Source organism: Salminus brasiliensis, chromosome 1, assembly GCF_030463535.1.
Source record: "Salminus brasiliensis chromosome 1, fSalBra1.hap2, whole genome shotgun sequence".
Classification (NCBI taxonomy): domain Eukaryota; kingdom Metazoa; phylum Chordata; class Actinopteri; order Characiformes; family Bryconidae; genus Salminus; species Salminus brasiliensis.
The window spans coordinates 38582553-38603881 of record NC_132878.1 but is presented as its reverse complement, the minus strand read 5'-3'; the positions used below and the strand labels follow the sequence as shown (position 1 = coordinate 38603881).

Here is a 21329-nt window from a genome sequence, read left to right as displayed (position 1 = left end):
AGAGACTCTCTCTCTCTCTCTCTCTCTCTCTCTCTCTCTCTCTCTCTGCCTCCTCCTCCCCCCTTGCTTACTCGTCAGTTACAACATTACCACATCTTGGTAGAGCGTGCATGAGATTGCATTCAGATCAATAATAATAATAATAATAATAATAATAATAATATAGCAATTGTTTGTTTTGTTAATTGATTAATTGATTGATTGACCCTTTGAGACAAAGGTCTTTTTTTTACAGTGGTGCACTGTAATAAATAGTAAAATACATACATACATACAACACATGATAAAGTCTAAAAAAATGTGCTTTAATTAACCATAGAACTATAATTGCATAGAATATCTAAACCCTGAGAGCAATATATCAAATAAAGCATGAATTAATAATAAAAAAAAATAAAACTTAGTAAAACAAAGTAAAACTTTGAAGTCTTTAAGTAGTTCAAATTTACTACATTTACTAAAAGGTAGTAGAGGTATCAAAATGCCTATTTTGTCCCTCAGTCCCTAAGTCAGACTGCACTAACAGAGCATTGCATGAAAATGCAATTCTTACCAAATCCTGTAGATAAGAATATCACCCAACTAGACAATCTTTTATCTCATTCATTCTGAAAGTAAGCAGAGGTGAGATGTATAGAGGACGCTTATTCAACAGAGCTCTGTAAACATAAACCAACAGGTGGTGCTTCCTTCTTATGTAGAGGGACGACAAGCCAACTTTAAACAGAGCATCAATTTAGTTTTAGTCAACGGCAGATTGATTCAATATTCATTTCAGAAAGTTGATCATTTCTTTGAAAAGTGCCATCCAGTGTTTCAAGGAGATGTTTTCAGGCTAGATTCTCTGATGTAATGCTAGTTTTAATTCTGCCTGTGGTTAAAGGCTTTGGGTTAGGACTTCATAGGGTACCCCTTAGTAAAATCTCTACTATTTAATAACAGTAGAATTGCTACTAATTCCTTTAATAACAGAAGAATTCCTAAGAATTCCAAGGCACGTTGGGTTAGTTAAGCTATTCCACTGGCTAATCTACTGCTATTCATGTTTGGATTTTGCCCTATTTTGCACCCTTAAGTAGCTAAAAGTTGAATGGAAGTATGGAATGAATATCAAAAGACTAACACTGGGAAAAAGAAGAGGTGATTTTAACCAGTTGGTCCAAGTCCAACAACATTTTCAGACTGTTTATAAGACATAAGATTCAAATGCAAAAAGACTGAATACTTTTTCCACATCTTTTTTTGTGATTGCAGTGATTTTCTTAATGGCACATGATGATAATGGAGGTTGTTTTTTTGTTTGTGTGTTTTCAATAAATGGCATGTCTTCCGGTGATCATTCGTCTGCTTGGCTTCGGTCCATGAAGCACATGTGGATGACTAGCGGACATTCTTCTCATTTCGGGTGAAAGAGGGAACAGAGCTGTTGGTGTACCACCAGCTGGGTGCATTTCATCCCCTAACCTCAAAAAACAAAAAGCAATCCATGGGACATTTAGTGCCCCCAAAAAGCTAAATATATAGCCAAACGCACACGCTTGTGTTGTGCTGCCACACAGATGAGAACAACAGCAGTGCATGAAATGCTCCACCAGTATATTGGCAGAGGTGGGTAAATTAGGCCAAATCCATACTGAAGTAAAAGTATTGTGATTAACTAATAGACTAATAGAACTAATAGAACAAGTATTATTTTCCACATTCAACACACATTGATACTTTTAATGACCCACTGCAGTCTCACAGTTATTCAACCCCTTCATCACAAGTGTCCTGCTGCAAACGTGATGCATAGCGAGACACCAGCTTCTGGTAGTGTTCCTGAGGAATCTTAGCCCATTCCTAATAGGCAGTGACCTCCAGTTCACTCATTTGTGACTGTGACAAGTACTCCAGACTCCTCCAGGACTTCTTCTGAAACCAAGCCTTAGTGAAGGTATTCTTGGGATCGTTGTCTTGTTGGAAGGTCCAATAAGGTCTAAGCTTCAGCTTCTCACAAAAGGCACAATCAAGTTTTCTAAAACTTGATTCATTCCATCTTGCCATGAGTCCACACGCTGCAGGTTTCCAGTGCCAGAGGAAGCAAAGCAGCCCCAGAACATCACAGAGCCTCCACGATGCTTCACTGCAGACAGGGTATGCTTCATTCTTCCCCCTTCAGACATACCGCTGATCCATAGGCCAGAAGAAAATTCCTGTTTTGCTTCAGCGCTTCACAGAACAGAATTCCACAACCTCTGTGGATTATTTATCTGGTTCTGAGCAGATTTGAGCTGACTCTTCTTGTGCGTTAGGGTCAGTAGAGGTCCTTGAATTTTGGACATGGAGATCTTCAGTGTTTAGTATAAAACTTCTGTGCTTGCTGCCACTAAATATTGCTGTTGGTCTTTATGCATTTACTACCAGGTTTTTGACCACCTGCCTCCTCATAAATCTGGTGCTTCCTCTTTCTGCTACGTCCAGGTGATGTATCCAGTGGTCCTTTAACTCTGAACTTTGTGAACTGTGCTTCCAGCTGAATCTCTAGGAACATTCGATGCCTTCAGTGCTCTCCTTCTGTATCCTTGTCCTTGTTTGTAAGGGCAGTGATCTCTTCTCTGAACTTTCTGGACAACTCTCTTGACTGAGTCATATTCCTAACATGCAGTCAAACACCACAGCCATCATACACAGTCCAGTATTTGATGGGTTTTTGAAGCACACCTGAAGAAACCAATGAAGCCCTGATTTGAAACCTGATTTGTTAATGTGTGTCTTATGAAGGATTCTGTTTGGGGGGCTTGAATAATTGTGAGACTGCAGTGGTTCATTAAAAGTATCAGTGTGTTCTATAGTGCAACACTCAGCAGCAGCACATTGTACGAGATTACATGTGTGTGTGAAGATGCACAAAATGTTCAACTCTTGTCAAAGTAAGAGTAACTTTCAAGAAACAGTTTGAGAACAATTACAAAAGTAGCAGGTTTAAAACCCCTTGAAGTATTGAGGATATCTACTTACAAGACTTCATATGAATTACATTATTAAAAATACTGTTCATATTCCTGCATTATTCAGTTGTTGATATGGAAACGAAGTCAGAGTGGTTTGCTGTGAATTGGTTCATTGTTAGAGAAGCCAACTCCAACAGTGATGGTGATGGGTACAAATTATGAAGTACACTGTTAAAAGTAAAAGACTTTTGGAGGTTCTTCAGTTTGACATTGTGGAGAAACCTTGTAAGGTGCTTTGATGAACCTTTAATTTTTTATTTTAAAAAAACTTTTCTTGAAGGTTCCTCAAAGCATCTTAGGATGTCCCTCTACAGTTTTTGATTGAGGAACCTCCAAAAGTACCTCAAGAATCTCCCACTCTTAACAGTGTACATGTAATCTCCATCACATGTGAATCAATAACACATGCAATCGGGCCAATAGCTTTGTGAATAGGGAGACCATTTAAGCGATTAAGATGTTATTGAAATGTAGAGTTTCACATTTCTTTCAATGAGTTTAACAAAGATACTGCATTAACTGTTTTTACAGCTATTTAAATACTGGTAGCTGTTAATAGGAACACACCTATAAGAGAGACTTTAAGAGTGGCCAATTCAACAGTGGTCATTATTTAGAAAATGGAATAAACTGCTGAAATCAGCAGCATCAGGAAGGCCAGGAAGTCAACAGAAGACAGCTAAAGTGGATGAACACAGGATTCTGTCCCTCTACGACATCTAGACATGTCAAAAGCACTATTGAAGAGACAGAGCGTGTCATTGCCCAAGTCTATAATCAAGAGATCCCTTAACGAATGTAAACACCAAGGGTTAACCTCAACATGCAAACCACTGGTAACACTCAAGAACAGAAAGGCCAGATTAGATATAGCTAGAAAACATCTCAAATGCCTGTTCAGTTCTAGACCAAGATTCTTTGGACAGATAAAAGGAAGATGAAAGGAAGGGCATACCCCACCATCTGTCAAACATGGTGGGGGCATTGTTATGGCTCGGGCATGTATGGCTGCCAATGGAACTGGATGACTGGTGTTTATTGATGGGATGGGAAACACGGGATGAATTCTGGACCGTTAAGAACTAAACTTTCTGCTCATATTCAATCAAATGCTGCAACCTCATATGATGGCCCCTCACAGGATTATGACAGAATCTGTCACCTGACCTCAAACCAATTAAACAGCTTTTCACTTACTGAAGACAAAACTGGCTACAGACTACAAATGATCTGCTTTCTTAAGTATTAGAAATATCTTTATATTTATCACTGTGCTCGTCTCAGTACTTTATTATTAATTTATTTATTATTAATTTATTAATTATTAAGGTGTAAATGCAATATTAATTCATTGGAGTTATAAGTCTACACTTTAATGTGTGTAGCTGTCCAAATCATTTTGGACATCACCTTATAAAACCTAGTGTTGATTCACTACTTCCCATTACCACCACCAAAGCATTACACCTCTTGAATAGCTTTTTTTTTTTTTTTTAAATACCTACCTCAAATTTCTACCTCAAAACTATTCATGTAATGCTGTGCTTCACGATCAATATCATATTTGTAATCATTTCATATAAAAACTTCTCTTTGTGTATGTTTTTTTCTCGAGCGTTGAGTCTGAGTGACTTTAAATTGTACAGTTTAACTATGTAAATGAATCTTCCCATTTAAGGCATCTCACACATCTTTTTTTGGTCTTAGAGAAACTGACACGTCCCACAAGTGAAAGGTGGGCTTGATCACCCAGCACCAAGCAGCACAAATTCTCACCAATGGATCATAATAAAATGAATGGGGAGAAATCCTTTGTCATTAGAATATGCCGAAGATCCATCAAAACCTGAGTACTGGAGTACATGTAACTGAGTAAACCAAACCAGTTACTTCCCATCTCAGTGTATGGGTTAGGCCTGTGTCTGATCCCAAATTTCATTCAATATGCAATGACTACACCGCACTAATAGGATGAAGAGAAAGCACATCTAAAAGAAGGAAAGCAGAAGGTTTGTTCTTCTTGTTGTAATTATCAGACATGTGGCGTCTGAGGCATCTGAAGATCAATACAGTACTGGACTAATGACACATTCATTAAGAGCCTAAGGCATCTGAAGTCCTTCTGGGCAAACAGTGGACGGATAACGCGAAGCGCGCCATCTGGCGGTCGCAACGTTCATAAACTCCTGATCGCGATGTTCTCCTGACTATTAATAATCAATTAATAATTCATTAATAATTCATTAATAATTTCTGACAAACTCGAGTACGCTCGAGAAAAATATCTGGAACATAAACAGGTGTGTTAGCCATGAGACAACACACACACACACACACAAAGCACATTTTAGGCTCAGTTTAAATTCATTGATGGTGCAGTGCTGACCTCTACTGGTCAACGCTAGGATGACGCGTGTGTTGAGTATATTTCTCCCTCAGGTCCACGTCGGCCTGCTTGGATTTAGGATTCAGTCATTAATTACTTTTAGCTATGTAGATTTCTGATCCTTACACTCAACCAGTCTGTTTTTGTTGTTGGGTTGATGTCTTTTATTCTGATTGGCTGATTTGTGCTGGGCCTCATTTACAAAGCTGGGCTGTTTTGCAGCCTAGCATCCATGTGTAGACTATATAGATGTGGAAATCAGGAAGAAATCAGACAAGTCACACAGGCAAAGACAAGAAGCATAAAATACAAACAAGGACAAAGTAATGAATTAAGGATTGTGGTGTGTGGTTTGCGCAGCATTGGAGATGAGGGTGAGGATATGATTTAATATAATCCATTATATCACCCATATATATGGTCAATGTACAACGATCACACTTCATGATATAAAGCTTGTATGCAATCCAGCAGACGGCGCTGTAGGACATCGAGTGGTCTCTGTGTTTATAAAGAGTTGTGCTGAAGGATATCAGAGCCTCTCCGCTTCCAGTGTTGATGTAGCTGCGTAGTAATTATCTGAGGTTTGTCGTGGTTGTCTGTCGATCCGATTAGCCTGTAGATACTGAATATTCATAATGATTAGTATATTAGTATGTGCCCATCGGTACGCCTGGAGAGACAGGAGGAGCAGAAGAAGGAGGAGGAGGGTGAAGGGGGAGGGAACACGTGGCATCAGCTGGGGGGGGAGGAAACCTGCCACATGACCGAGAAAGCAGGAAACGCCGCTGACCATCGTCACAAAGTACACATCCAGCATTCACCTCCTCTCCAGAGTCTGGGCTCTAGCGTGTTTTCGGCGGTCTGAGTGGGGGAACCTGAAGCTGAGACCATGTTTTGGAGAGCGTTGTTCGTAACACTGGTGATCGCTGCTCTGGGAGTCAGTTTCCAGGAAACGAGTAAGTGAGATTGTTGATCTGTTAGCAGGTTAGCACCGTGGCTAAGCTAGCTAGCTGTCTAGCTAACTAAATAACTAGCCAGCGACCCAGTCTCTCCAAGTTTTGGAGAAGTTCTCACTCGACTGACATTAACGGTGATGGTTCGAAAATAATATAAGGGTGTCTATTCTGAACACAGTAACTTTTTTGCAAACGTAGCTCGGTAGGAAACGATTAAGAGCCGAGTGTAGGAGGACCGAGGTTGCAGTTCGGGTTTGCTAGCTAGCACTAGCTGGAACGCCGGGTTAGCATCTTCTGAGTAGCCAAGTGGCCTTGACTTTCTGGCTCTCAGCTGTTTTTTTTCTCTCTCTATCTCTTTTTGCTTCATATTTGCAAAAGAGTCAGCTGGGCTAATGTTTTACACGCTGTTTAAACCTCACCGATTCTTCTGGCGGTGTTGTCTAAGGCGGTGTAATCAAACGCTAGTCCTAGACGAGCGGCTGCTGTTATGCAATGCGTAGCTGTTGTTTTTGTGAACGTTGGTTGGTTAGCTAGCCGAATGTAGCTAGCTAACGTTATTGCTTTAACATGGACTAAGAATATAAGCCCTTGTAAAGTTCTCCTTTATCCAAAACCTAGAAATAAAAACGCATGTCTTGACATGTCTGCGCCGTCGTACAGTAAACCGCCTTAACACCTTTGTCCAGAACTGTAGCTGCTGGGATCTTGGAGGCCACCTTAAGAAGAAAGTTCTCGACTAGGAGGGTTTCTCTCGGTTTCAGGACGGGATGATGATGATGATGATGATAATGATGCCGGCCTGGTTACAGATTTTATATGACATTTGCTGGTATTTTGTTATTCATCCAGCCTCCGTTGCTTTGGTCCACCTTAAAATAATGTCAAAATCCGGCTAACGTCCTGACTCTATACCAGTGAAGCAGGGGTTGTCACTGCTGTGTGCTGCGCCAGGAGACAGTGGAAGTTGTATGCATGGGAAGGGTATAAAGGTGTACAAACAGGACGTGAGTAGAGCTGGGCAATATGACGATATTTTATCATATTGTGATACATTTTGGTATGGTGATAGATAATCCAGAACAAAATAAAGACTTATCAGCTGCAGGTTTCGTTACAAACTGTGTAAGTAGACACGAGGTTATAGTAGGAAGTGTTGTTGTAACATAAATTATTTATTGTATATAAAAATTGTGTATTGTAAAAATGTCTAAATATTGTGATCTAGTATTTTTACTATAGTAATTTTTTGTGTGTTTATTCTCTTTCCACTTTTGCAGACGGAGAGTCCAGTTGTGTCGGACTAACAGATTGTGAACAATGCACGAATACCAGTGGCTGTAACTGGATGAACTGCAGTGAGTTTCTATTACTCTTATTACCAGTTTTAAAATTGACCGAGGTCTGACTGATTTTAGCCAAGCCATTGCAATCCAGCACTTTTTTTCCCCCCCAGAAACAGCCGGGTCCCATATTTTTTGTTTATAATAGTTTTAAACTATAGGCCCTCTTACTCTTCCCTACCGAGCTCAAAAAGTACTTGTGACTCACTGTGGATGTGGAGTTTTTCCGTTCCACAGTGTAGGTATCACCTGATTCAATTAGTGGCAACATGAAGAACGTCAGCACTTATTTCATTGCTGGCTTAAGTAGATTCGTTTAGATCCTTCTACATCATGTGATCTGTGCAATATATAATAACCTTATGTCAACATGAAGTCTGTAAGGGCAATATAATAAGACTTCGGACCTGTTTATGAAGCACAATATTCATTCTAAGCAAAGGTGCCTGTGGGTGAACACTGGGATGGTTTCAAAGAGCTATTTTCAGGGATAACAACATCACTGGCTATATTTGCTTATTGTTGTTTTGATAGTTGGCTTTTTGGACAACTGACTGGCTGTAGGCCAGTGGCCCTGCCTTGTCCACTCACAGGCAACTGCAAAGTGGAGCCATGTGACTGGCTATCTCTCGCTCGTCCATAGTTGTAGTTGTTTTTCCAAACGTAAGTGTCAAAGGAACAGGGTTCTCGTTGGACTACAGTAGTGGCATAATGTTGTGGTGTTCTTCACATAGTAATCGTTTGTGCAGTTAGATGAACAACTGACTGCCTAAGCTTGTGTCCAGAGCTCCTTAACCGTTTTAGCTGATCCACCCAGTTGCACATAAGAACATAACCCTGGCAGAGCCAGCTGTGCTCCTTCGCCAACTTCGCAGACTGCAGTGCATTTCCCACACCCTTGTCTTGGAAATTATGTGTCAGATAGAGAAGCTGCTTCTGCTGGAGCACAGCGTTATATTCTGCCACTCTAACAGTGTTTTGAAATTGATAGAAGAATAGGCCACTGTGTGCTCATTCATCTTGTCAGACCAAAGCTGAGCTGAGCGTCAGATGAATTGCACACGCGCACCGTATTTGTTGCAAATGAAAGTCAAGCACTGTGCACCTCAGCAACTGCGTGTCAGATGCCCGAGCAAGCTTTCCTTCAGTGTGAGGGACTTGGGAACCTGTTGAGGACAATAATGAATAAAAAAGGCTTATGTTTCATAAGGAAAGTGGGCCAGCAGAAGTTTATCCTGTCCTGCTGAGAACCTGCGAAGGTGTCTTTACGTTATTATGGAGTTCCTCCACCTCCTGGGTATTTGAAACTGTTATGAACCACTTTCCCCAGAGCTGTCAGAAACCAGTGGGGGTAGACTTTGCCCTCAAAGCCAGATCAGAAGGCAGCCATTACCACGCCCAGTGTGCACATTTCAGTGTGTTTCAGCTTTTATAGTCAGGGCAGGGTGGAGCGAAAGTGGTCCGACAGGACTGAGCAGACTTGCCATTTACAGCTGAGCCCTCTCATAACAAAGCCCGCAGCTTTAGCTTTGGGCTCAAGCGTTGTTGTTTTGTTTTTCTTTTCATAACACTTATCATAGTACATTAAATATTAGACTATTTAGAGGCAATGAGTTTTTATTACTGCACATAAAGTGAATCAGCTTATTCATTTAAAGGTTAACTGCATTACAGCATATTGCTTATTAATCAAAATGTGATCTGCTGTAAGATTTGGCGTAGAGCTATGCAATATGACTAATCTAATTGTTATTGTCCTGATAAATCCTGACAGTTTTTCTGAGCACCTCCTTTAAAAAACATTGTCCAATCATATCTTCTTTAAAAAAAAAAATCATTACTATTATATGTAGTGCTGATGTAAGTTTTTTAAAACTTTTTTTTTTTATTTTTTTTTTATGAAAATGATCCATCTCAAAATAATACTTTTTGCCATATTGCCCATATAGCTAGGTTGAAGCGTCCTTTGTGAGGTGGTTCACTGCAGTGATCAGTTCTTAAGTGGAGGACCCTAAGGGGCTTCACTTGACATTCATCGAGCCAGAAAACTTGTGTAGCAGAACAGACCGCACAGACACGGGCTGAACACGAGTGAGTCCAGGAGAAAATGGTCATTGCTGAGACAGCAGCCAGAAATATCTGCTGACCCAGTTAAATGCTTTTAAACTGATAAGATAAGGACAAGCCTCAGACATTGTTGATCCGTAATGGGTGCTGTCACTGCCTGGAAATGATACTGTGACTCTGACATACTCTCCAAGTTATAAGTATGTTTGCCCTCTGGATTTGGTGTAAAACTTGGCTTTATCTGCAGACTGTGTAAAAACAAAACAGCGAAATTGATATTCTGTGTGTTGGAAAGTGATAGTCAGTGGAACCTAATAGCTTCCCATCGAAGCTGTTTAACTGTTAAATCAGCTTTCATGACTGCGTTTAACTTCAGAAGTGATCCTCCTTTCAAACCGATGGCATCACAACATGGAATGTCCATGAGAGCGCTACCTTTCACACAGGCATGATAGATGAAACATGCTGTTCCTGGTATCTCTCGCTCTCTCACAGGCAATAACAGTTATCTGCACATTCGTTCACTCATTTGCACACCCTCAAAAACATTCTGTCCCTGTGCTCAGATAATAGTGTGACATGTGTCCGATCAGGCTAAGGTTTGGGAGAGTGCACGTACTTTATAATTGAGTCGTAAATGTAAAAATGTGGTCTACAGATAATTGCATTCCTCAAAGTCCTGGATATAAACACTTGTCTGTTATCCGTGTTCTGGCCAGGATTAGTTTGCATATGTCTAGAAAGTAGAGAGGTTCTGTCAATTATCCACAAATGCTGTTTATGTAAAACAGTAAATATCCAAACTAGGGCTGGGCGATATGGTAAAAATACTGTATCACGATATTTAAAAACCTTTATCATTTATCACAATACATTCAAATTACAGACTAAAAACATCAGTAGCGACAGATTCTTATAACCCAATATTCAGATACTCTCTTGTACTGAGTAATTTTTATGCAACATCTGCTGCTCTTTATTTAATTACACTGTAATGAAAATGAAATGAAACCTGCAGCTGATCAGTGTTTATTAAGCACTAACAGTATCCTCCATATGCTAGAAAAGCATATTGTTATAATGAATTTTTTTATCACGATTCAAGAAAATATCGCCATATTGCCCAGCTCTAATCCAAAGCTTTTGATACAATTAAAAGGCCTAGAAGCCTTTATTGTTATTGTTTTTATCATTAGTATGTATTATAACATGGCTATGGACAAATCTATGAGCCTTCATCAGGGGCAGTTTTCGTCATGTATTTGTATGATGTTTAAGATTAGTGAGAGGATCAGTAAACGCATTAGCTGGTGGTTACAATGAACATCATGCTCATTTTCAAAATCTCTTTGGTTTGAAATGAGCGGTGCTAAAAGTGAAATGAGTTGGTTTTCAAATCTTGATACCAAATAAATTAAATTGAGTCAAGTCAGGCGCGAAGCTATGTTTTACAAGAATTCACTGCCAGTTAAATGAATTACCCAACCCGACATACCGCTGTTACTAAGAAGTAGGCCAGCTCGCAGGCGCCTTGTATTAACCTGAATCTGTAAATGTGCACCTGTAACTAAGGGGCTCTGAAAAGGAAACTTGGACTGTTTGTGTTCATATGGAAGGATTGTTGCCCAGTTCAGATTATCATTATGTTTTTTGCATATATTTTGTATAAAGCTTTCCGCCTTGATTCACATTTCTATTTGTCAGTGTCGCCTGCCTGTGTCTTGAAATGAACCGCATGTCCACATAGCCATAAAAAAAGTCATGTCTACATGCATCAGCAACACCAACACCAACTTTGGTACCGACTTTAAAGAACTGCTACTGCCGCCACACTGTGAACACTGAATGATGATGGTCATGTGCATGCAAATTTGATCTGACTATACTTATGAAGGGCTCGTGCCCCCAAATCAAATAAACTTCCAACATGGGACCATGACGCTGCTTTCCAATGAAAACTATCTCTATATATGATAATATAGCCCAACACACACTCTCACCATCTCTCATTCTGTCACAGAAGTTTAAAATTCCTGCTCTCATATTTGTGACCTATATTTGATTTCTTTTCATATTTGTTTGCCTCTTAGCCAACACTACTGGTTGTTTTAACTCCAGTTTGCTTGGTGAGAACTGCACCAAAGTCGATTGCTCAGGTAAGCTTGTACTAAGTAGTATCCTTAAAACAACAGTATGCAGCCTATCGGTATTATGAGACTTAAGGTTTGAGCCAACTTCCTGTTTCTTTCCGCCAGTTTTACCACATCCATCTACGGATCCCACAGAGGGCCCCACAACACCCAACACCACTTCCATTATTCCAACAGGTAAAATCCCTCAGTCTTGCATTCTTTATCACATAGGAAATGGCACACAGTGCAACAAGCTTAACAATACAGCACATAATTGCTTTAGACGGATGTTTCAAACTGATATTTAATGTTTAGAAGACACAGAGTTTGAAAGCAGAAGTCATTACATATTGATAAAATTAAGACCTGTTATTATATGAACTCAATTCCATTTTGATTTTAGGATGACTTTAATATTGATAATGGAATACTCTCAGAGATATTAACAAATGTTGTAATGCAGAACATCACTGATCACATACATGTATTATGGACAGAGTCATGGCAGTATGATAATACATCACCAAGCAACCATCACCATGCTTCACAGTTGGAACAATGTGATTTTTCGTTCTGTTTCTCTTTGTGACCGAACGACTTAATCTGTCTCCTCTGACCATTAAATCCGGGCCATATGGTCAGCTGTAAACTTTAGTTGAGCTTGAAGGTACTGATTTCAGAGTGAGTGCTTTTGTTTAGGAAAGGAGCCTCTCTGGCCATGGTGATGTAAAACTCTGACTGTAGACAGTGACCCTGGTGTTCCAGCAACTTCCAGTTAATGGCAGACCTGTGCCTTTGGTTGCTATGTTATTCCTAACTAATTTATTGTAGAATTATTATCTATATTGAATCATTAAATACATTGAAGGCGTAATATTGCCGTTACCTTTGTGTTTATGTAACTGTACATGTACATAGCAACTGGAAAGTGTTCCTTTTCTGCCAGACCACAGTCATTTATTTTATTATTTATTTTGTTATTCAGCTACTCCACAAACCACCCACCTACCCACGTCCGTCCCAGCTCAAAACACCACCACAGCAAGTAAGTGTCTGTGTAGAATAGAAGAAGTGTTTTCTATAAAAATATTAATTCTTTCAGACTAAAAGTAAAAAATTATACTTAAGATTGTACTTGTTTGCTACTACCATATTTAAGCTAAAACCTTTTCCACAGACGCAACCACGATAATCCCCACCTCCCCTCCTTCGAAGAGGTCTACATTTGACGCCGCAAGTTTTATCGGCGGTATCGTGCTAGTGCTCGGCCTTCAAGCAGTCATCTTCTTCCTCTACAAGTTCTGCAAGTCTAAGGACCGCAACTACCACACTCTGTAACATACGTTGCCGCCATCTGGAGGCACCACCTTGCACTACATAAACACTGAGCTCACATAATCCATTCACTCACACGCACACATGCACACACACACGCACACACATCCCCAGTTTCATTCTCACACACGCAACTTGTATTCTCCCATCCTCCTGTGTTGTCAACCATGATAATGTATTTGATGCCTGTGGTTTGAGCTCTACTTTTCGATGAAGTCAAGGCTCTCACAAATGTGTAGATATACACAAAGACACACCTGTTGCCATAAATGTGACCCCCTAGAGCAGTGGCATTTCCCTGTTTGAATTCCAGTATTCTCAGTTGCAGCTCATCTCCGATGTAACCGTCCCATCTGCGTGAGCTCTTCATTGAGCTCTTATCCCAGTAGCTTCTATTATTATTAATAATAATGACCTTGCATAGGTTAAAGCTACCCTTTTGCTCCAGTTGTATTCCTGCAAATGGTTTGAAATGCCACTGCTCTAGGAGGTAAAGGTTTAATAACACCAGTTAATGCTAGCCCATGGCCCTTACATTAGCTTAATCAGAACTAAATTATGATGTTATGACAGTACTCAAAGTCACACTGGCTAGCTTATTTTTCTGGTGCTGATTGTGACCTGTTATGTTCATTCAACATAAGCCTTATAAAAAAGAAGGAAAACTTACGGATCCATCCTCCCAGAATCCTTGAAGCCATACGTGCATGTTGAAAATCAGTGAAGAATAATTTAAGTTAATAAGTGGAGGTTTTTTTTTTTTGGTTGTTTATTTTGTGTTGAGCTTAAAGCCCTACTAACAGTCACAGGCCATTTATGTGGTGTTGTTTTTGTAGCTTATGGCTGTTGTTTGTTTTGCTGCGACTCTCATTTTCTCCAAACACAAGAGCATGACCTCCTTGCAATAAATCAGAGTACCTAGCTCAACCTTTTGCCATTTACGTCTGTAATACAACCGATTTAAGTCTGGTCTAGTACCTGTTGCCAGGATTAGTCGGTAGAAACCCTCTAGCCAAATCCAGTACTAATAATGGTAATAGCGTATTGTAAGCCAGAAAGTGTTGGTGGAGGGCTCTGGATGGTCGTTTCATAAAGAAACTGTGTCGGCGTGCCTTCAGGGTTTTTGTTCACCGTGGCTTGTTCCGCTTGTTGTCGGTTATTGATGCTCTTCGTCTCCACTCCTTCCCTCTGAGCCTTAAAAGTATGAATGTGTGAGTGCTGACCACCCATTGACGCCATGCATGGGTTTCGTGGTCTGCCACCTCCTGCTGGAGCGGGCTTCGTGTTTGCACGAGCGTGTGCTCAATGTTCTCAATGAAGTTGATGTAAAGTCTGCCAGCTGGACTGATTGCTATATTATGAAGAGTCTATTAATGGAGAGATGATTAGTTTTGGTAGTTTAAAAAAATTGCCATGTTATGGTTTGTATAGTCACCTAAAGCCTTGGCTCTGTTTATCTAGCCTTGTGCTCGTCCACAAGAGCTTTTTTTTTTTTTTCCTTTCCCTGCATCTCATTGGTCCGCAGTCCCTTCTTTCTTTGAATGCAGTCATTTGTAGGTCTATATTGGTATAATTTAAGCAAAAGCTTGTATTTAGTCATATAAAAAAAAACATAAAGGTACTTTATATACTAAGCAAGACCCCCCTCTCCTCCCCAGATGGACAGAAGGAAAAGAAACTATTTGAATGCATCCCTTTTGCCAGTGCTCAGGTCAAGGGATGGCAGGGCTCAGCTCTGGCCACAGGTCAGAGGCCCTTTATATCCTGCTATTGTCTAGTCCTTGTGCTAACAGTGAGCCAAGTTCTGGTGGGAAAAAAAAGACCCTAAAACATTAAAAATATGACCAGAGCTGTTTATGTCTACCTAAGCAAGGACGATTGTTAAAAAGCTAGGTTCGTTTGTGAGAGCTAAACTCCTCAAATTTAGAAACTCAATAAGGCCACATGGTTTGGTTCGCTTGCCTAGTTTAGAACGTCTGTATAATTATCGTGGTCTGCGATGACCGACTGTAGGTTATTCCTGAATTGGATTGCATACCAAATTTCCTTGTATATGTGGCATTTCATGTACTTTGTTTGATACTCTCTTCATTTCGTTGCTTTTATCAGGCCACCACAAGAATGTGTGTGTGTGTGTGCGGCTGTGTAGATGAGGAGACGAGTGGCCGCATTGAGATGAACGGTTGGAATTCCCGTGTTGAATCGAGTAATCTTGAATAGCTTGCTGCTAATAATGTGATGTCACCTGTTCTGATGAAATGTCAGAATTGCTTTTTATTTTATTATATATATTTCCTCTGCAGTTTTTTTTGCATTGATCTTTGTGCTGTAGCTGTGTGTTGAGTTATTTCTTTTTCCTGTGGCTCATGCTTATTCGCTGACCCATCAATGACTCTGCTTAAATATTGCTGTCGCTTTGATTTTTTTGATGTATTTAAGGTCTGCGGTCAAGGCCTCCTACACGTTTCACCGAAACCACTTAAGCCAATTGTGCAGTCTTTGAATAGATTGCTTCAACGCCAAAGTTGTCTGTCCTTGCATGATTTTAGGGGGTTGCTGATTTGCTCCATCAGCTTTTGCCTTGCACTGTTGGGACTGTTGGTCATGTTTTAATGCTAAAGGAAAAAGAGATTGAGGGCTTGCCTGTTTTTGCTGGAATCATGCCAAATGACATGTATGCTAGATTACTAGATTGTTGTTTTTTGCTCTTTTCTGCACATGATTGGGTCTTTAATAGTTTTTGTTACTAAATGCCATAGATACAGAGCGTAACTAACTGGAGTCACACTATTGCATGAACAGCGTTAGTCTACATCCAAAGATCCCGTTGTGTTGGTCTGAGGCTGGAGCTTGTAAGAGGGAATGTGGAATGATGATGGGGTTGAGTTCCAGTGTTCTGCCCACAGAGAAGCTCTTAGGAGTGCCTAACTTTGCCCTGTTTTTCTCTCTCTCTTTCTCTTGCTCTTTCTCTTTTGTGCCCTCTCTGTCTCTCCCTTTTGCTCGTTCTAGTGCTCACATTTTCTCTCTCACTCTCTTTTGCACCCCCCCACCCCCACCCAACTATTTTGGTCGTTTCTCTCAGATTTATCATCCCTCATGCCGTGTTGCACCTCTTGAAGACGAAGTGCCTTAATTATGCAGAAGGTTAAATGATGAAGATTCTAATCTTTAAACTGATGGTTCTTAAAGGGACTTTGCATGTTCTTGCCTGGGTGAAAATTTAGTTCACTATTAATGTACCTATATAAACGCTGAGAGCTGAGCTTAGCGCCTAGTTTGCACCATTGCACCGCTCTGTATTTGACTCTGTTTTATCTCTGATTACTTATGAGTGGTTTGTAGAATGCGCAGTCATTTAATTTCATTTTCCAGTGCTTAGCTTTGTGTCTTTTTTTTTTTTTTTTTTTTTTTTTTTTTTAATAACCTTTCTGGTCCTTAACAGTGTGTAAAAGGAATCGTAAATGAATCTGAGGTTGGTCCAGATGTGTTAAAGGTTTCCACAAGTGCATTTTATTTGAGAGCAAACGCACATGCATATAGACACCCTGCACCTACACTTGCTATCGCATTGTGTTGCCACAAAGTCTGCCTTAAAGGATGTTTTCAGCTCTGTTGATGTTGGTTTTAGTTTCCTGGAAATCTCTTTCATTCTTTTGTTAGTCTTTTCCCTTTTTTTTTTCTTTCTTTCTTTCTTTTTTTTGTGAGATTGCAATTAGGTTGAAGATGTTAAAAACAATAATTAATTAAAAAGTGAAAGTAATAAAAGTTCTTCGTTTGTGTTTCTTATACATTGGTCCATATTTATCAAGCTTCTCATAGAACGAATGCTGGTATTAGTTGATGCTTTGGCACTGTTAACACAGACTTCAATTAAACAGCTAAGGAATGCTGTTCTTGAATCGGTACTTGTCTAAGATGCTTGATAAAGCGGGCCTATTTTGTCCAGATTTTATATATCATTACCTCCAGACCTTGAGGACCAGGTTTAGGGGCCACAAATATGAGACTAAATACAAAGAGTGGCAGTGGTCGGAATCCTGCCTGGAAAAACCACAGAGATCTCTATCCAGAATTGATACGTTGATCAGAGCTTTGAGAAGGTCATTTGGCCTGTAGTGTTCTCAGGGGAGGAGGAAGAAAATGTACAGCCCATTCAGCCCATTAAAATTGCTAAAATGGCTAAGTGTCTTTTAAACCTGTAGTTTACCTATAAAAGAGGAAATTGGCAAAGCAGCCTGTGTTCGTTTTATCCGATCCGAATAGGGAAATAGTGTACCGCTAACTGATTCTTTTGTTTTGCTCCTGGTTCTTACTCCCAGCTCTAATCACAACCACTGCATTCTCAGGTTGAAATTTTACACAAATTAAATGTGTGAAAAAACGACCCAAGAGCCGTTATGTCAGTAATAAACCTTTTAAATCAGGCCTTCACAAATAACGTATTGGTAAATGAAGCTGTCTCTCTCTTCAACTGTGGCACAGCTGGTGCTTTTGTGTCAGTGCACAGGATATCAAACATCTATGCAGACCTTACAAAAAAGGCTAATCAAAATATCCATTTGAAAGAACCACAGCAGGCAGCATTTTATGCAAACGTTTAATTTGAATGTGGACTGGGGGCTTTACGGTCTCCCTGGAATTCCATGTTCTGACCTGGACGCCAATGATCGTTATAGTACCCTCAATAGTACACAAATGGGGATCTGTTTCGGTCAGTGTAGTTCTGGGAGCAGTTCATTCATAGTTCAGAGCAGTTTATTAGGATTGCTATACTAATACTAGATAGGGCCTCCTTTTGTTCATAAAACAGCTTGAACTCTTTGTTGTCTGGATTGCTGGAAACGTTCCTCTGAACTCTTTCTGGAGCACTTTCATGCAGCAAATATCCTGTTCTACTACATGCCAAATTCCATTGGATTCACATCTGGGAAGTGACTGGGAAAGGCTGCTGAAGAACGCTTCACTCATCGTCCTGTTCATGAAACCAGTTTGAGACAACTTCTGCTTTGTGACATGGCGCATCGCCAAGCAGGAAGTAGCCGTTAGAAGACGGTAAGGTAAGCCGTTGGCGTGAAGGGACACACATGGTCAGCATCAATACTCAAATGTGGATTACAAGCCTTGAACGGTTGGTATTAACAGGCCCAAAGTGCACCAAGAAAACATTCCCCACATCATTCCTCCACCTCCACCAGCCTGGACTGGGCACACAATGCAGGTTATGTCCTTGGATACATGGTGTTGGTGGCAAATTCTACTATCTGATCTGTGTTCCTCTGTAGAAATCTAGATTTAGTCTGATCAGGCTACCTCAGCTTTCTGTTCTTGGCTGGTGGAAGTGGAACCCTGCGACATGCCTCAAGGTTTGACATGTTATGTGTTCTGAGATGCTTTTCTGCTCACTCTCAAGCGTTTATCTGAGTTACTGTAGCTCAAACCAGTCTGGGCATTTCCTGTTGACCTCTATCAAGAGGTCCCCTGATTAGATAATTGCATAAACTTAATTCCTAATAAAGTGCTCAGTGTGTCTACACTGGATATTATACATCCATTGGTGTAGGTTCCATCATTGCTTTCTCACAACTGTGTTTCTATTCTTACCGACGCTATTAAACATTTGACTCATCCTATCTCTCTGTTCGTGTTGCATTATCAAGTCATAAGGCCAGTTATCTGTCCAGTTCCACTCCACAGAGAATGGCTAACAGGATACACGCTCACCCTCAGGGTCACTTTAATTCCTGTTGAGCCAGCAGTGATCACAGTTCACTTTGGACAGGACGTGTGGGGGAGAGATGCCCTTTTCTACAGTTTCAACGCTCAACATCTCCATTTGCAAACAACAGCTGGCCACTAGAGGACAGGTCTGGTTCTGCATTTCTCATTGACATTTTGAAGCATGACAAACTCCAGCTGTCTCACACCACCAACAGCACACAATGGAATACGTGTCCTCTTCGGACGACACAGATCAGCCATAACATTAAAACCACCTGTCTAATATTGTGTAGGTCCCCCTTGTGCTGCCAGAACTGCTCTGACCTGTTAAGTCCTTTGAAGGCTTCCTCTGACATCTGACATGGAGATGACAGCAGCAGTTGGAGGTGGAGACTCCATGGATTCAATCAGTGTTGATCACTTCACCTGTTTTAAGAAGCATTGTTTTTTTTGTCTGTACCTGAGGCAACTGCCTCTTCTTGGAAAAGTCTTACGAAATGTCTATACTGGTTTATATCAGTTATCATAAAAAGCTTATGTAGGTATCATATAGCCCTACAAACACAGCCCTTCTATAAAGAGTTACCTAACTGACAAAAAAAAGCTGTTGCAGAAGAAGCACCACTGAGACGCAGTACAGGGTTCACTGCATGGTCTGCCCACCCACTGTAGGTTAATGCAATTTATTGACAGTTACAATGTAATCCAATAAGACTGACTGGACAAAGCACAGAGTTGACCGTTTCTCTGTATTAGTGTGTGCAGTATGTTCTTGTCTACAGAATATCCTTGTTGTGTTGTTTCTTGTTTCCATTTCCAGATTCCAAGTTGTGCTGCGTCTTTGGTTTTCCCCCCACCCCCCCTTCATATTAAGCCATAAAGATCTGGACTCTTCCCAGAAAGCATGTATGTAACTGTGGGTAAACGTCAAACAGGTCACTCGTCTTATGGAAACAAAGGACGAGGATATGCATATCTATTCATCGGAGTAATCAGCCCATCCAAATGCTTACTTAATAAGTAACTCCACTCCAATTCCACAGACAAGGGGGTAAGATAAAGGAGGATCAGCTGGATCAGCTCCCATTCCAACATATGTTTAAGCTCAAACTCTTCTCCCAAAACCACCATAAAACAATGTCTTGCTAATTATTTTGAATTTTATGTAATATATTTCTTAGGTAGAGCTTTTAGAGACCATAAACTTGTTGGGTGTCTGGCATCTGTCACCACCACTGTGAACAGGGCCCTCAGCATTGTACTCAAGTGTCATTTTTGAGATTGTTTTGTACAGTACCTGTAAATGAGATCACTTTCAGCCCTCCCCCTTCATCGTGTTTAAAGCTGTTAGAGCTAACGTTACAAGGTGATGTGCTATTTGTATTTGTGTGTCCACTCAGTTAAGCTTCTGGACTTTTGGGGGTTTTCCAGCTATAAGAATATGCCATACAACACCATATGTCACCACCACAGCAGCTGTTGCTTCTGTCTGGTCTTGACACACACACACACACACACACACACACACACACACACACACACACACACACTCTCTTTCCCTTACATAGACCAGAAGAGGAACACTTCTGTACGAGATGGCCTTGACCCCCAACATGTATTCTCCTCTTTAACAAGGAGATTTTTAAAAAGTTGTTTAATCATCTCAGTCCTTCTCAGAAGTGTTGACTCATACAGTGCTCCAGCGCAAGGTGTGGAGTTTCCCGTTTATCACAGGGTGTGACACTTTTTTTTTTAGCACTTTGGTATGACACTGACAGTACGAAATGTCAGCATTTTCTTGAAGCACAAGATACACAGTGCAGGTAAACAATATAGGTTACCTTCACTGTATTAAAAGGCTGGGACATTATAGATGACCTACAATGGAAAATCTTTGGATGGCTGGAAAACAAACCAATTCCAAAACCCCAAAATAAAAGTCTTGACTCATTATATTTAACCCTTAAATTACATATATTCAGCTCACTAGCAAAAACCTTTCGAGGCTGGGTGCAATAGATACTTAAGACTCAAGGCTAAAGGTTAACGAAGTGCTGAGCAGAGAAAGCATTGCTCAAAGTATCAGAACGAGAAAGCCAGGGGGAGTGCCAAAACACTAGGCCCGAAAACCTGGGAGCTCCATATACACCACAGTAATGCCAGTGAATCAAGTGGGTGCTAGGCTACAAGCTAACTCTGCCGACTGGCTAGAATTTCCACAGCTAGCTGATCTCACACTGAGCAGAGAGGACACAGGAGAGCAGCACTATCTGGTATTTATTTGTATTCAAGTATATAAACAGTTCTACGCTACTATAGGCAGCTATATGTAGTTACAGTGAATTAAACTAGCCAATAAAAAAAAGTGTTTTTCCTTTTTTCTTCTTTAACAAGCCCAC

The 21329-nt window shown here is 40.4% G+C and overlaps 1 protein-coding gene across 1 annotated transcript; it reads left to right on the top strand.

Moving 5' to 3' along the window:
- The first annotated feature begins 6160 nt into the window (after positions 1-6160).
- On the top strand, positions 6161-16977 carry cd164 (CD164 molecule, sialomucin). The gene is made up of 6 exons (XM_072679011.1): positions 6161-6338; positions 7616-7693; positions 11836-11901; positions 12001-12072; positions 12863-12922; positions 13055-16977. The coding sequence occupies exons 1-6, from the start codon at positions 6272-6274 to the stop codon at positions 13213-13215; spliced, it is 504 nt and encodes a 167-aa protein (XP_072535112.1). The 5' UTR covers positions 6161-6271; the 3' UTR covers positions 13216-16977.
- The last annotated feature ends 4352 nt before the right edge of the window (positions 16978-21329 follow it).